We start from the raw sequence: 17827 nt of genomic DNA, 5'->3' as shown, positions 1-17827 counted from the left end.
AATTAGGGATTAAATTAAATGAAAATGACAGTCAATGGTTACGTGGAGGTGAAAACAGGGTGCCTGGCTGGCTCAGTTGGTGGAGCATAGGACTCTTGATCGTTGGGTTGAGTTCGGCAAGCCCTGTGTTGTGTGTACAGGTTACTCAAAAATAAAATGTTAAAAAAAAGTTTTAAAATAGATTTTATAAAAAGGATTAAAAGAGGGGAGGTCAGTGGGGAATGTGTGAAATAGGTGATGGTGATTAAACAGTACACTTATCGTGATCAGCACTGAATAATGTATAGAATTGTTCAATCAGTATTTGTACACCCAAAACTTAATACAATACTGCATGTTAGCTACATGGAATTAAGACTTAAAAACTTTATAAAAAAAGTATTGAGAGCTCTTTTAGATTTATTTAGACATACAATTTTATTAAATATCATTCCTTATATAAGCTATATAATTGGGATAAACAGAATAAGAAATTCTGAACACTTCACATTTAAAAAGTCCAACTCTTCTGAAACATTTCGACACCATTACTGATATCCACATATTGCCATAATACACTGAACTCTGTGCCACCAAGAGTGTAGGTGATGTGAAATTTCTTTTTTTTTTTTTAAACTGTATTTATTTTTGAAAGAATGAGTTGGGGAGGGGCAGAGAGAGGGGAGAAAGAGAGAATCCTAAGCAGGTTCTGTGCTGACAGCACGGATCCCAATGTGGGGCTTGAACTCACCAACCATGAGATCATGATCTGAGCTGAAACCAAGAGTTGGACGCTTAACCAACTGAGCCACCCAAGTGTCCCTGATGTGAAATTTCTTAAAAGTTCACCACTCTAGGGGAACCTGGGTGGCTCAGTCAGTTAGGTGTCTGACTTCAGCTCAGGTTATGATCTCATGGTTCATGGGTTCAAGCCTCACATCAGGCTGTGTGCTGACAGCTTCAGATTCTGTGTCTCCTTCTCTCTCTGCCTCTCCCCCGCTCATGTTCTGTCTCTCTCTTTCTCTCAAAAATAAATACAAACATTTTCTTAAAAAAAAAAAAAGGTCACCACTCTACTGTTGTCTTCACAGTTTTTTCCTAAGTCACTGACATCCATTCTATGAGTTTTAATGCTCATTTGCAGGCACAGATAATGCCATGATTGCTACCTGGCCAACAATAATTGTGAGATACACTCGATATCAGAATTGTTAAAATGTGAAAAATATTTCCAAAATTCAAGTTTTTTGTTTTGGGGTATTTTTTTTTGTTTGTTTTTTAAGTAGGCTCCATGCCCAATGTGGGGCTTGAACTCACAGCCCTGCGATCAAGAGTTGGATGCTCTACTGACTGAGCCAGCCAGAAGACCCCCCAAAATTAAAGCTTTTTTATGTTAAAAACATGTGCACCTTAGAATTGATAAAATATGGTAATTTATCATAATTGTCACATAGTCTTAAAAATGTGATACAATATGAAAAACAAAATAAGAAAGCCTATATTTTAGGTTTTATTTTCCCCCAGTGGCAATGATGGGGATGTCTATATAAAACCAGTCAGACTATCATACACCCTTTTTGTTATCCAGACACTGTCAATGCAAAACATGTAGCTGGTGTTACGAATATAACCTAACATATGAAGAAATGTCTGGCAAATAGATGTCCAATAGGAATGAACAATGTCCAGGACAATAATAATTGATCCACAAATGGAATGGATCTACTTATCCTAAGAACAGTGCTCTTAGACCAGTGTTCAAACTTGAACACACACCTGAATTACCCAGAAGGGCCTGTTAAAACACAGATTGTTGGGACCCACACCAGCATTTCTGATTCAGTAGGTCTGAGGAGAGCCCAAGAAGTTGCATTTCCAATAAATTACCAGGTGATGCTGATGTTGCTGGTCCTGGGACCACACTATGAGGATCACTGCCTCAGACTACAATACCTAATTCATAGATTAGGTATTAGACAAGAGAATAGATTAGTAATGAGGTACACTCTTAATACATGAAGTTAGAGAGAGAGCACGCAAGTAGGGGAGAGGGACAAAGGGAGACAGAGAGAGAATCCCAAGCAGGCCTCACACTTAGTGCAGAGCGCAAGGCAGGACTCAATCCCACAACCCTGGGATCATGACCTGAGCTGAAATCAAGGGTTGGACACTCCACTGATTGAGGCACCCTTGAGCGATTTGTTGAAGCATATACTGGATCTAGACTAGGTTTCTATCAAATATGTAAAGAAATTTAAACTATTTACTCAAATACCATGTTTAGTTCAGGCCAATCCATGGACACCAAAAAAAAAAAAAAAAAAATATATATATATATATATATATATATATATATATACACACATGTATACATGTGTATACATGTGTGTAGATATATATAACGTTTATCACATCTGAATAATCAAAAATTTCACTTCACCAGGTTCAATTTGGTGAAGTTTTACTATGCACCAAAATTAGACTTTCTTTATCCCTGCCCACCTCACCCCCACTACACACACCCAGGAAATGTTTACTACAGATGACTTCTTAAAAAAGTCTACATAGAACTAAATTTGGTTTAACCATAACATCAAACTTTTTCTTCATTTAAAACCTTAGCAACTACTATCTAGAAAGGTTTTTTGTTTTGTTTGTTTTTTTTTTAACAAAGAATGTTGAAATAATATTCTGCATCCAAGCATTAAATTCAGTAAACTGTGGGGGAAAAATTCAGTAAAGTATAAAAACATACTAAGGCAGGTGATGAGTTGGTGCAAAGTCAATCTTCTAAGACATTAAAACAGAACTAAACCCACCAGCCAAATGTGGGAAAATCTGAGCATCAAAATGAGTGATAAGAGGGGAGGCTGGGTGGCTCAGTCGGTTAAGTGGCCGACTCTGGACTTTGGCCCAGGTCATGATCTCGCTGGTTTGCAGTGACAGCGCAGAGCCTGCTTGGGATTCTCTCTCTCCCTCTCTCTCTGCCCCGCCCCTGCTCTTGTGCATGCACTGTCTCTCAAAATAAATAAATAAATATTTTTTTAAAAATGAATGACAAGAATGTTGGGTAACTCACTGAATAAAATCTTAAAAAAAAAAACTTAAAAAAAGGGATGAGGCAAGGAGAAAGAAAAGCTCTTCTTTATAGAAGAATAGCAACCTAACAAATTCAAATAACAAAGAAAGGAACCATTTTACTGGCAAGAATCATCAATGGATACCAAACCACAGCATGAAAGACTTAACAGGAAACAGGGCACACAGTCTCAGATTATCATCCCACAGATTACTTATTAATTACAGAGAAAGATATGTTAACAATGGAGAAATCAGGCTACTAATGAAATGATCAAATTTAATATCACCAGAATGGGATAAACTGATTACATGTGCCCCCTAATCTAATGGAGACTGAGAAAAAATAGTCATCCTATGGAATATTGCTGCTGAAATGTTTACCCTGGATCTAATCATGAGGAAACAATTAGACAAATACAAATTGCAGAACGTTTTGTAACCGAGGCTCTTCAAAAATGCCATGGTAAGGATGGATGCCTTCCCTCCTCGGCGTGGTCTGAGCGCCCAGCCTGACCCCAGCCCTGGGGTGCCGCTACAGCAGCGAGAACAAGGACTGGGACCAGGACGGAGAGGGGCAGAGGCTGCTGCTGGACCCTAGCAGCCCCCCTGCCCAAGCCCCCGACGGAGCTGAACCCAGTTCCCACAGCCTGCCTTCGGCTCACACTGACGAGCGGGCCCCGCTCTCGTCCCGTCCGTCCCAGCTAACACAGCCGGCAACGTCACCGAGCCTGCTGAGGGCTCCCGGGGCCTCCCAGGGCGAACAGCAGCACCAGCACATGGAGCTGGCAGGCAGTTCAGCGCCCACCTGGCTGTGCTGAGCAGCAGCCTGACCCGCGGGAAAATACAGCTGCCGCTGTCCTCTCATGCCAGCCAGCCCCAACAAGTGCCGGCCGGCGAGCCCATCCCTTCTCCGACTTACAGCTGCTGGTGCCTACAGTGCACTTTCTCAGATCTGAGTGGTTGCAAAAGAGGAGCTGGGGGGCGCCTGGGGGGCTCAGTCAGTTGAGCATCCGACTCTTTATTTCAGTTCAGGTCATGATCTCACGGTTTGTGAGTTTGAGCCCCGAGTCGGAGCCTGCTTGGGATTCTCTCTCCCTCTCTCTGCCCCTCCCCTGCTCACGCTCTCTCTCTCTCTCTCAAAATAAATAAACATTAAAGAAACATTTTTTTTTAAAAAGAGGAGCTGGATGTACACTTTGGGATCCCATGAAGAGAGGGATCCTTGGACAGACCTTTTTCTCCTCTCTTCACCTCGTCTCCACCCTGTCTCCCTTGGCCCCCAGCCTCACTGTGACTCAAACAATACCCTAACTTACTACTATTCACAGAGAAAAGTATACAGGAGGAGAAGAGTGAGGTTGAAAGCCTGAGCAAGTGAGGATGGAGCAAGGGAGGGTAGAATCATTTGGGACTGGCCTTAAACACCCTGGCCAGGGGTTGGGGTGGTCAAAAGGTTAGGGCCCGGTAGGTCTTCACTATCTCTGGGAAGGTGGAGGTACCACTTTGAGGGTGATCCCTAGGGAACCTATGGGGGCCCCTTCACACCCTTTCTCTTGGCCTCACTCCTGTCCTCTCCCTAACTTGGTGTTCACATGCACCTCACTGAGGTTTGTGACCAGGGTCCAGATGAGCTTGAATTTGAATGAACTGAGTTTGTCCTTCTAACACCATGGGTTTTTACATGTTTGGGGTTTTACGGTTTTGTTTCAGTTTGTCACTCTTGATAAAGGAAGTGTATTCATCTGGGGAAAAAAACATCATGGTGAAAAACAAACAAAAGGCTAGGGAACTATTCTACATTAATGGAAACTAAAAAGATATAAGTAAATGCAATGTAGGAGTCTTCACTAGAATCTAGACTTGAACGAAAAAATAACTACAAAGGAAATTCTTGAGACAATTAGAGAAATTTGAATCAAGTCTGTATATCAAATGACGTCTGCAACTAACAAGCGCTGATGTACATGTTATAAAAAGAGAGAAAGATAAAAGCGAATGTGGCCAGAATATGAGCAGCTGGGCAATCCAGGTAAAGCGTACAGGAGTGCTTCAAGGTACTTTTCTTGGAATTCACATGAGGTGGATCTTTCAAAATAAAAAGTTGGGGAGAAAAGAAAGCAAAACTGGAGACAATGAAGTATGACAGACTTCAGTCACTGAAATCTGAAACGCTGAGGAAGATCCCTGAGAGGAACACAGCCACCAGACTTCCCCCTTTACCTGCGGTGTTTAAACATCGGTGGAGGGGGGCTAGCACCGGTTCAAGCAAATACTTCGAAGCCAATTGTGGGCGTTCTCTCGACATGGTTATAAAGGTAGTGGTAGCAACTCTCTGAAATTGTCGCGCTGTCAATTTATCTTGAAAGTGAAATAAATCTAGAATCTACGAGAAAAAGCACATAAAGATAAATACAAGACTCTTTGCAAGGACTATTACATTTAAATAAAGAGAAAGCGGTACTTCTTTAAGCCAAAAAACCAACTTACTGCAATAATACTGATTCAACAGAATTTTTTTTTTAATTTAACAACCCAGTATCAGCGGTGTGAGAACCGAAGAGGCCATGCTTCTACTAAATAATGTTATCAAATTTATAAAATAGATGTTCATTATAGAAAATTTTAAAAATAAAGTTTTAGGAAGAAAAATCATCCTAAATCACTAAAACATTTATGCCAGGATATTTTTGCCGGGATATTTCTGTATAATTTTTTTCTTTTTAATTATTAAGACCTCACTTAATATTCAGTTTTACATATTGTTGAAATCTTCTCATATTGTAAATTCCTCAAAAATATTATATTTAAGCTGTATGTAAGAATTTATTAAATTATTCCCTAATATCCAGACATTGAGTTTTCTCTCAAAATTTTGCTGTCATAGTACACCTAAAACTACTATAACACTGTTAACTATACTGGAATTAAAATAAAAAACTTAAAAAAATTTTTTTTGCTATTATAAGTAGCATGACCAAATGAAATTTCTGGATCGAGGCATATAAATATATTTAGGATATGAAGAGCCTGTCATGCCGGAACTATCCCAGAAAGGAGTCTATTTTATTCTCAAAGATAAACATAGATCTCCTGTGCCTATAAGTGGTTCACCCTAGTATAAACAGCCAATAAGACGTGCATTTCTCTTCCTGACTTAAAAGTGAGTCTTGCATTTTTTTGCAGACAGGAGTATCTTCTGTCCAAAAATTGTATGTGACCTTTGACAGTTCCAGAGAGAGACTCAGCACGCATGAAACCTGTGACTTGTTTCATCATTTTGTTATGAACCAAAACTGTAACTACTAGATTCAGAAAATACTTACTCATCATTGCAAATGCTAACTTTTTTCTGTAGGAAGATTTATATTTAGTATTTTTCAATATAAGATCTTTGCATTGTGATATTTTGTTCTCATGCATGCCTACCCATGAGAACCCTTAAGATAAGTATAACAACTGAATGACCTTCACTCCAAAAGGTGTGGGGAATACTGATTAAGCAAACTCCTTCCACATTTTCCATATATAAGATTAGCAAAAAAAAGGAAATTCTTGTAACACATTGGGTAAGCAAAGGTGTGGGAAAACAGATACATAAACAGTATCAGTCAAAAATTTAAATGCACATACCCCTTGAACCAATCATTTCAATTCTAGGGATTTTTCCTATGACAATATTTGCATGTGTAAAAAATCTATAGATATTAACTGTAGCATGGTTGGTAGTAGCAAAAGAATGGAAACAACTCAACGTCCATTAATGGGAGGCTGGTTAAATAAATTATGGTACATTAATATGGTGAAATACTATGTACCCATGAACAGAATGAGGCAACTCAGTAGGAAATTATCTCCTAAGTACATTGGGGGTGTTTTGTTTTTAATTTTGTTTAATGTTTATTCATTTTTGAGAGAGAGAGAGAGAGAGAGAGAGAGAGTGCTAGCGCTTGCAAGATCAGGGGAGGGACAGAGAGAGAGGGAGACAGAGGATCTGAAGCAGACTTTGTGCTGACAACAGAGACCCCAGTGTGGGGCTCAAACCCATGAACTGACAGATCATGACCTGAGCTGAAGTCAGATGCCTAACCGACTGAGCCACCTAGGCGCCCCTCTCCAAGGTACAATGTTAAGAAGCAAAACGAAGGGGTGCCTGGGTGGCTCAGTAGATTAAGCATCTAACTTCAGCTTAAGTCTTGATCTCGCAGTTTGTGGGTTCGAGCCCCACATCGGATCTGTGCTGACAGCTCAGAGCCTGGAGGCTGCTGCAGATTCTGTGTCTCCCTCTCTCTCTCTGCCCCTTACCTGCTTGCGCTCTGTCTCTCTCTCTCTCTCGCAAAAAAAATGAATAAAAAACGTTAAAAAAAAATTTTTTTAAGAGAAGCAAAATGAAAAACTACGTGTAGCATGTTATCATTTGGATAAAAATTAGAATATATATACGTACATAGACACATAATTGTATATACATTAATACACAGAATATCACTGAAAAATAAACAAGAAATTGGTAAGAGTGACTACCTCTGAGGGACTAGAAAACAGAGATGAGAGGAAGATTTGTTTTTCTGTTTACTCTTAATGTGCTTTTTAAACTGTATACCATGTTAATTTACCGTGTTTACTTAATACCAGTTTTTTTTTTAAACTAAAACTACACAGAAAAGATAATGAACACAATGAAATTTTAGTTTCATATTCCAGCTCTGAGAGCAAGCTGAACTACTCATTTAACAATGGTGAGGCGTTCTTAAACCTAACAATTAGGCGGGTCTCTTTCACAGGTGTTTATTCACTTAATTCACGAGGCCCCTCACTGAACAATAAACTTAAATATTATATTTCTTTCACCTCCACATTAGATGGGGCACCTGGGTGGCTCAGTCCCTTGAGTGTCCGACTCTTGATTTCGGCTCAGGTCATGATCCCAGGTTATGATTGAGCCCCATGTCGGGCTCTGTGCTGAGCATGGAGCCCTGCTTAAGATTCTCTCCCTCTGCCCCTCTCCCCCCACTCATTCTCTTTCTCTCTCAAAATAAATAAATCAACATTTAAAAAAAAAAAAAGCAAGGCCCCTCACTGAACAATAAACTTAAATATTACATTGCTTTCACCTCCACGTTAGAGAAACATTAAATGTCATTTCCATAAATAAGCAGATAATCCTCAAACAGTGAAAAGAAACAAAACTGTTTACCTGGGGGCAGATATCTCGATAGTAATCCTCTGGTGAAAGAGACTGCTGGGGACAAGAGGCCAGGATCTTTGCAATCAAGTCACACTTCTTCCAGTCAGCAGCCATTGCCTCTGCATCACTCCCGCCAGCCGCCCCAGCTGTCAGAGATGGACAGAGATGTCAAAAAGTCATTACTAGTTCCCCATATGTGGTCCTTAAAATTCTGGCGTAAAAGTGTTTTTTCTCTACTGAAAACTGTTTATTTCTTTCATAAGATAATCTACCCCTCTGCATTTTCCTTTCGATGTTGGTTTCTGCAAAGTTAAGAGGAAAAAGTAGCAGCTTGATCACGGTAATGTTATTGTCCACATAATTTGAATACTAGCTTCCTCTCAGTGCTTATTACTTTTATTATTATTATTTGATGATGATGATATGATGTCTCTTTATATGCATCATGTCAATAAAACTGCCTTAAACCAAAGCTATGCAGTAACAGGTACCAGATTTACCTTACCACCTTAAATTATTGGAAAACTGGACAAAATATATAAACAACGGTTTTCAGACACTGGACAACAGGCGACCCAGGACACTGACCCCTGAGAGAAAAAAACAAACAAGGTGAGCCCCACGAATACCCTAGCCTACTATCTAGAGAAAATTTTAAGGCCTCAGTACAGGAAGGCAGAGCCGAAACAAAGTCTGGCATCTTGAGTTAAAGAAACCTAGTTTAGAGTCCCTAGTTTAGGAAGGCCAAGGCAGGTAGAATTTTCAGAATAAAATACCAGAAGGGAGGTATGTAAAGAGAGAGCTCCAAAGATCTGCACAGGAGTCCTCTTTCAAACCTTCGGCAGACTATAACCTATGCATATGTGCAAAAAACAAAACAAAACAAAACAAGGCTGGGGCAAGAACCACCAATAAGAAGTAGGGGGAAAATCCCTTGAGTTCACACAGGGCTGATGCTCTATTTTGGGGGTTTGTTTGTTTGTTTGTTTGTTTCAGTTCTCTTTTCTTTCTGTCTAATATCGTTCCCACTAGTGAGCATGGAAAGGCCTCCAAATATGCAGAGCATCAAGTAAAATCTCAGAATGGTTATGCCTCAGGAGTGCGGCCAAATTACTTCAGATTAAAGGCTACTCTAGACCCACAGTAACAAAGCTTAAAAGCCAGGATCAAAAGGATCAAACTGATTCTAAGAAAATCAACTGCATCCCAGCATAAAGCCTAACAAAGAAATACAACAATATCTAGCAAGCGACAATATAAAATACATTTCCAATATCCATTCAAGAATTTCCAGGCATATGCATGCATGCAATGGAATATTATTCAGCCATAAAAAGGAATAAAAGACTGTTCATGCTACAATATGGATAAACCTCAAAAATGTTATGCTAACTGAAAGAAGTCCAACAAAAAGGAGCACATATTGCATGATTCCATTTGGATGAAATATCCAAAATAGGCAGATCCACTGAGACAGAAACTAGATCAGTGCTTACAAGGGGCTGGAGGAGGAAAGAATGGGGAGTGATTACTAATGAGCATAAGGTTTTGCGGGGAGGAAGATGGTGCAAATGTTTTGGAATTATATTTTCATAATGATTGTACAACTTTGTGAATATACTAAAAAACACTGACATGTACTCTTTAAAAAAGTGTATTTATGGTATGTGAATAACATCTCAATAATAAAAAATTAGCAGGCCTGCAAAGAAGCAAGAAAGTATGAACCATAATCGGAGGACCTATCATAGAAACAGACCCATTAAAACAGAGATGACAACATTAGGAAACAAAAACACTAAAACAGCTAGTATAAATGCATTCCCTATTTTCAAAAAGGTAAAGAATGATCATGATGATGAAATAAATGGAAGATATTTAAAAAGACTAATATTGAACCTCTATTAATGAAAAAGAAAATACGGGGTGCCTGGGTGGCTCATTCGGTTAAGCCTCCAACTCTTGATTTTGGCTCAGGTCATGATCTCACGGTTCGTGGATTCAAGCCCCATGCTGGGCTCTGTGCTAACAGCACAGTGCAGAGCCTGATTGGGATTCTCTCTCTCCTCTCTCTCTGCTCTTACCTGTACTCTCTCTCTCTCTCAGAATGAATAAACTTAAAAAAAGAAAGAAAGAAAGAAAGAAAGAAAGAAAGAAAGAAAGAAAGAAAGAAAGAAAATATCTGTAATGAAAAACTCTGGATGGGATTAACAGCAGATTAGACCCTACAAAAGAAAATATCAGTAAAGCTGAACACAAAGCAATAGAAATTAACCAAAATTACACAGAAAGAAAACTGAAAAACAAAAACAAACAAACAAAAAAAACAAAAAAGAAAAAATAGAGCATCAGTAACTTGTAGGACACATTATATATATATAATAGTATATATAATATATACTATTTATACCTAGTATAATATTAGGTATAACTCAAATTCCAAAAAGAGGGCCACCTGGTTGGCTCAGTTAGTACAGCATGTGACTCTTAATCTCTGGGGTCATGAGTTTAAGCTCCATGTTAGGGGTTAGAGTTTACTTTTAAAAAAAGTTAAAAAGAAAAAGAGAGGAGAGGATAGAAAAATATATTGGAAGAAAATGAGAAACTTCCAAATATGACGAAAACTATAAATTCTCACCTCTAATAAGCCCAAGAAACATGAAGCAGAAGAAACATGATAAAAATCACCCACACCAAGGAATATTGTAATCAAATATCTAAAAACCAGTGACAAGGAGAAAAAGCTTAAAAGCAACCAGAGGAAAAAAGATATATCATATAAAGAACAGAGACAATGATGACACCAAAAACATTTTCAAAAAGGAAGGTGAAATAAAGACTTTTTCAGGAATTCACTGTCAGCAGATCTGCACTACAAAAAATGCTAAAGTTCTTCAGGCAGAAGGAAATTTGAATTAAAATTCGGATCTACACAAAGAAATGAAGAACATCAGAAATGGCAAATGTGTGAGTAAATATAAACTGCTTCAAATCGGTTTTGAGAAGAAACAAGATTTAAATAGATAACAAAAAATATATACAAGCATAAGCAGAGGGGAAAAAAGCTCATAGCAAAAATAGGGTTCTAAGTGTCTTAGAGCAGCTCTCCAATTTGCATGGCCTTGGGTGAACTCGAACTTTTCTTTGGAAAAAAGGATGCAAGGACCTATTTGCATGTGGCAACTTCTCGAAGGTAACTGATAATTTTTCACTTCATTGCCCCTAGAAGCCAATGCCAGCAGAACTGGAGAGGCAACATTACAGGCACTCTAGGCCAAATCTATCAATGTCTGCCAACCACTCTGACCTCACCTTTGTCTGACAGGACCAACGTACATTTACCATACTAGAAATGCAATGTCGAGACTGATTCTTCTGTCTCTCTTCTTCCCTCCTCACACATCCAGTCCTTCATTAAGTTCTGGCAATGCTACTTCATAAATACCTCTTACAGTCATTCATTCTCTCCATTTCTACTGCCACTGCATTGATCCAAGCCACCGCGATCTCTCAGATGACGCTTCTTACCTGATCTCCCTGGTTCTGCTCTTACCCATCCTATTCTTCACAATACATCTAAAATGTAGATTTGATCATGCCTCTCTCCTTTGTAAAACCTTCCAATGGTTTCTCGTTGCACTCAGAATAAAGATCAATGCTCTACCCACACTGAAGCCTCCTCAAAAACACTATGCTTTTTCTTACATCAGTTTCTTCATATGTGCTATTCTCTCCGCCTGTTACTCTTCTCTCACTTTTTTTTTAAATTTTTTTTTTAACGTTTATTTATTTTTGAGACATAGAGAGACAGAGCATGAACAGGGGAGGAGCAGAGAGAGAGGGAGACACAGAATCTGAAACAGGCTCCAGGCTCTGAGCTGTCAGCCCAGAGCCCGACGTGGGGCTCGAACTCACGGACCGTGAGATCATGACCTGAGCCGAAGTCGGACACTTAACCGACCAAGCCACCCAGGTGCCCCATCTTACTCTTTAATAAAGTCCTACTCAGTCTTCAGGGTTCATCTTAACTGTCATTTCCATCAAAAAGGCACTAAGTGTGTGGTAAATTGTCACATCAGCGATAGGCAACAAATGTGCATGGGATACGCGAGATAAGGGACTAAGCACAAAAGAAAGGCAAAGGAATCACCAGGATAAAGGTGGAGGGAGATCCTAGCATGTCTGCTATGTGAAAGATAACTAGTCCAGATTAGAGAAGACTCAGAGAGAGATGTCTCCAAGAAGATCAAACCAATAGAATATCAGGTGTATTTGAACATCTTGAAAGGAGACTTACACAACTGGAAGGGAATTTGAAAACAGATTAGTGAGACATACGTGAAACACTAAGCAGACAAACAAAAATGGTATTTAACTGCAAGAAGTACAAAAGTTGTGTAAAAAAGAAAAGTAGTGGGGTGCCTGGGTGGCTCAGTTGGTTAAGTGTCCTACTCTTTATTTTGGCTCAGGTCATGATCTCATGGTGGTGAGATCGAGCCCCTCGTAGGGCTCCATGCTAGGCATGGAGCCTGCTTAAGAATCTCTCCCTCCCTCTCCCTCTGTCCCTCCCCATGTCCATGTGTGTGCACTCTCTCTCAAAAAAACTAAAATTAAAAAATTTTAAAAATTTAAAAAGAAAAGTAGTCATGGCATACCACAGAGCTCAGCTGTAAATAGTAATGACATAGTTAGAAGAATACAAACCCCAACTATTGATCTCACCAAAATTAAGACATGAATATTTAGGAGATGGGAGTATGCCTGGGGGTGGTGGTGGTAGGGTTTTGAAAGAGAACAAAATCCTCTTCCACACATGGTGAGAAGTTGATAGATGAAGCCTAAAACTCAAACATTAAAAAGGTTCTGCAAACACCTTAACGGTAAAGACCAGAACAAACTCACTAAAAGAAGTCAAAATGCTTGCTTCTGAGGCAGGGAAATGGACAGGAATGTTCCCAAGGACTGACGCTATTTTTCTCCATTAGCCTTGTAGACCAATTTGACTCTTTAAACTACGTATTTAAAAATATAGGGTGCCTGGGGCGCCTGGGTGGCTCAGTCGGTTGAGTGTACAACTTCAGCTCAGGTCATGATCTCGCGGTCTGTGAGTTCGAGCCCCACGTCGGGCTCTGTCCTGACAGCTCAGAGCCTGGAGCCTGCTTCAGATTCTGTGTCTCCCTCTCTCTGACCCTCCCCCGTTCATGCTCTGTCTCTGTCTCAAAAATAAACATTTAAAAATTAAAATAAAATAAATATAGGGTGTCTAGGTGGCTCAGTCAGTTAAGCACCCGACTCTTGATTTCGGCTCAAGTCTTGATCTCACAATTCGTGAGATCGAACCCCAAGTTGTGTTCTGCACTGGCAGTACAGAGCCTGCTTAGGATTCTCTCTCTCCTCTCTCTCTGCCCCTCCTCTGCTCGTGCATGCTCTCTCTCTCTCAAAATAAATAAACTGTTAAAATTTTTTTTTCAATATATAAATTAAAAACTACTACCATGCTTAGCATGATAATCAACATTTTTCTATTCATGAGGACTTAGAGAATATAAATGGGGAAATAATCTACAACTTCATCCCACAGTAAACTTCCGTAAGGTCTTTCCAGCTACAGAGAACTGTCTTGGATTTTAAGTACTGAGGTGAAGTACTCATAGCACCCTGGCACAAAGCCCTTTCCCATGGAGAATTTCACATTTGCTTTTGGGTTTTACTTTAACGTTCTGCACAATATTTTCCCCTGATATTATAAGTTATTTGAAACAGCCAACAATATTATTCAAGAATGTGAACAGTCTATTTTAGAGAAATAGTCTGTTTTAGAAAAATGGCAAGAAAATGAGTTTCTGTGATAAAGAAGCTCATTAAGGTTTACTCTCCAAATCTAACCTCTTTAGTCTCTACAAAGGCATCTCAGTCTGAATCAGGTTTTATAGTCCAATGCTAAAGACCAATAACTCACCCTGACTCAAAGGAAACTGGATACCAAAGTAACAGAAGCATTTTATTTCTTACCACCTGCTCCTTCCAGAATGCCCCGGACTACTGCCTGAACACCACTGGGTTTCATCAACCTTTCGGAGAGCAGCTGCCCACATAGACGCCGAAGCCAAGCTGGGGCCCGACACCTAATTTGTGTCTTTTCATCTGTGCAGGACTGAAAATGGGAAAGTATGAATTGAATGTCAGTGAAATAGACAGGACATGTAGAAATTATTCAAATATATAAATACATACTGAGTCATACTGACAATAAACAATGTGATAAAGAGACTTCTGAAAAGCAACATTTTTTTCCAAAAAGACTCTCTTCTACAAAATCTTCTTCAGCATCACCTTCTAGGAAAGTAGAAATGCCATGAAACTTCCCATGAAATAACAAGTGAAACTGCAAACTCAGAAATACACAAACACACAAATGAATAAAATACAGACTTTAGAGGGCTACCTGGGTGGCTCAGTTGGTTAAGCATCTGACTCTTAATTTCGGCTCAGGTCATGATCTCACAGTTTATGAGATCGAGGCTCACATCAGGCTCTGCACTAACAGCAAGGAGCCTGCTTGGGATTCTCCCTCTCCTGTCTCTCTACCCTTCCCCCACCTCAAAATAAATAAACTTTAAAATATGTATATAATATAAACATATACACTTATTTCTTTTAGAATTAACGTAACCAGTCTCTGAATGCAGTCCTTCCAATCAAATTTGGCCTCCATATAAGAGTCCTATGAACATTACTCACCACCAAGAGTACAGTTCATGACAGTATGAGGACATGCTAGTCCTTGCCTCCACGGTCTCAGCTACTCTGACTCTGTGGCACGGCAGTTTCAAAAAAGAGTTGAATTTCTTCAAGCACTCCTTTTGGAGAGCTCTGCGGAGCCACCATGAACACAATGGACTTGGGGGTCTTGTTTTGGGTCTAGAATGTCAACTATGTTGCTGTCAACCATGGCATTGAACTATGTGAACATAAAAATTAGTGACAGACACATTTAACCCTAACTAGCCTGTCCTCTTTTATTTAAGGAGGACTAATAATTACCACTTATTGAGAGGGTTATGATTTGCCAGGTGCTATGTTAAATACCTGCTACATAATCTCAAAAGAGACTTGCAAGGAGTTACTATCCAATCGGTAAGGAAACCAAGGGATGGAAACATTCACTAATTCACACAACTGCATGCTGGGGTTGAATCCCAGTAGGCTGACCACCAGAGCCTTGGCTTTTTGCCACGCTCTTATAATGCATTTGGTTTTATCTGGCAAACTGTGGAGTCATGCAGAGAAGCAGAGCGTGAGGCCAGAGGGGCCCAACAGGAGGCGGCAGTAACATTCTAGGGATGAGATGAAAATGACTTCATCAAAGAGGTATCTTTGTACCCAGCTTCAGCTAGTTCCTGACCTACCACTAATTCCCTTGGCTCCTCACTCTTTACTCACCTACATCCAAAACTAAACGTATTGCTAAATTGTTACTCCATCTACATTATCAGATTAAAACATTTCAGAAAATAATTATTTTTAAGGAAAAAAAGGAACTATCTTATGCCTAGCAGGATATATACTATTATGTTTTTCAAACAAAGGAGGTAAAATTAGTCCCAATAATAGCCCTAATTTTAATTTCTTGACTACAGATATTCCATTCAAAGAATAAGATGTCAGGGGCGCCTGGGTGGCTCAGTTGGTTAAGCATCTGACTCTTGGCTTCGGCTCAGGTCATGATCTCGCAACTCGTGAGTTTGAGCCCCACATCGGGCTTCATACTGACGGTAAGGAACCTGCCTGGGATCTTCTCTCTCCTTCTCTCTCTGCCCCTCCTCTGCTCCTACTCTCTCTATCTCTCTCTCAAAAGAAACTGTAAAAAACATAAAAAATAAATAAAAAATAAACAAAGAATAAGATGTCAAAATACTTCTACCAGAAGAACGTACTGTCAAACAGCCCCCCCCCCCCCAAAAAAAAGAGTTCTAGGGTTCCTGGGTGGCTCAGTCAGTTAAACATCCAACTCTTGATCTTGGCTCAGGTCTTGGTTTTGGGGTCATGGGTTCGAACCCCACATTAGGGTCTGCACTGGGCATGCTCTGCACTGGGCATGAAGCCTACTTAAAAAAACAAAAAAAAATTTTTTGGGGAAAAAAAAAAAAGAGTTCCAGTTTCAGAATGAATAAAATATATGTTAAATAAAATTGCCATATTCCAGTCAAAAACAATTTTTTAATAAATAAATAAATAAATAAATAAATAAATAAATAAAATGACCACATTCCGGGGAAGAGTGGCCATCATTCCATTAACAGAAAAATGCTTACAAATTATCCTAAGGGGCAGAGTACATGGCTGGCTCAGTTACAGCATGTGACTCTTGATCTTGGGGTTGTAGGTTCAAGCCCTATGTTGGGTATAAAGATTACACGAAAGTGGAATCTTAAAAAAAAATTGGGGCACAGTCAGTTAAGCTTCTGGCTCTTGATGTCAGCTCATGTCATGTTCTCAGGGTCCCACAATGGGCTCTGTGCTGGGCGTGGAGCCTGCTTAAGATTCTCTCTCTCTCCCTCCCTCTTTCTCTACTCCACCCTCCACCACTCATGTGCTCATGTGTACCACTCATGCACACGCACACTCACTCTCTCAAAAAAAAAATTACCCTAAGGGTTAGGGTAACTTAGTTTTACAAAAATCACTTAATGCTCTAGAAAATGAAATAAGACTCAACTAGATTAGTGCATTGCCCAAGAGAAGACAACATTCTGCACATTATCATTAACGATTCACCCACAAGAGTCCCCAAGTCTGAATACCTGGGGTGGTCCTCCCTGGAGGATAAGTAATTCTCGGACTGCTAAGGGTTGATACACTTGATCCAAGATGTCTCTCAAGGCCTCCCTAGAAAAGGTTCTTTCCTCTTCCGTTAAAACCTAAAGGAAACACGAACTGAGCTTTAGCAGGCAATAGAAGGTAATGCTTTACAATACTGTACAAAAACACCGAGGAGAGGAGAGGAGGGTAGGCTTCTTTCCCCTCTTGACTCCCTTCCACATGGAGGAAGTTACAGTACTGAAACTCTCCTGGCCCTCTCTCCATCCCCTCACTCACCTCTGGGCAGGAGATCTTGGGGACCTAACTTATTGGTGAGTTTGGAAAAACTTACTTATTGGTGAGTGTTGGCATGTACCACTTAGCTTGTTCCTCTTCTGTGTCTTGGGAGTAAGTACACATTCTGCCCCGCTCCTCCTTGCTGGACACTTTACAGAGGCATAGCCTTGCCATAGGGCAGAAGGTGCTGCCGTCCTCCAGCAGTCCTTACCACTGGGTGAGGAGGAAGTGTGTCTAACTTTGGAATGCACTGTTAGAAAGCCCAACTGTCTCCAACACTAAGCCATATCCCTGGGGCACCTGGGTGGCTCAGTCGGTTGAGAGTCTGACTCTTTTTTTTTTTAAATTTTTTTTTTCAACGTTTATTTATTTTTGGGACAGAGAGAGACAGAGCATGAACGGGGGGAGGGGCAGAGAGAGAGGGAGACACAGAATCGGAAACAGGCTCCAGGCTCTGAGCCATCAGCCCAGAGCCTGACGCGG

At 40.0% G+C, this 17827-nt stretch overlaps 1 protein-coding gene and 1 pseudogene across 1 annotated transcript in view; one reads left to right on the top strand and one right to left on the bottom strand.

Annotated features, from left to right (window-relative positions):
* Positions 1 to 17827, bottom strand: part of TANGO6 (transport and golgi organization 6 homolog) — a 191897-nt gene that overhangs the window by 156114 nt on the left and 17956 nt on the right. The window contains exons 3-6 of the mRNA XM_043599515.1: positions 17050 to 17166; positions 14258 to 14399; positions 8255 to 8391; positions 5281 to 5443 (exon numbers count right to left, since the gene is read on the bottom strand). Coding sequence (XP_043455450.1) covers positions 5281 to 5443; positions 8255 to 8391; positions 14258 to 14399; positions 17050 to 17166 — 559 coding nt within the window. The remainder of the gene's footprint in view (positions 1 to 5280; positions 5444 to 8254; positions 8392 to 14257; positions 14400 to 17049; positions 17167 to 17827) is intronic.
* LOC122495192 lies at positions 3043 to 4873 on the top strand (annotated as a pseudogene).

The sequence above is a fragment of the Prionailurus bengalensis genome, chromosome E2 (assembly GCF_016509475.1).
Source record: "Prionailurus bengalensis isolate Pbe53 chromosome E2, Fcat_Pben_1.1_paternal_pri, whole genome shotgun sequence".
NCBI lineage: Eukaryota > Metazoa > Chordata > Mammalia > Carnivora > Felidae > Prionailurus > Prionailurus bengalensis.
Note: the sequence above shows the minus strand (reverse complement) of the source record. Positions and strands in the feature narration are given on the sequence as shown.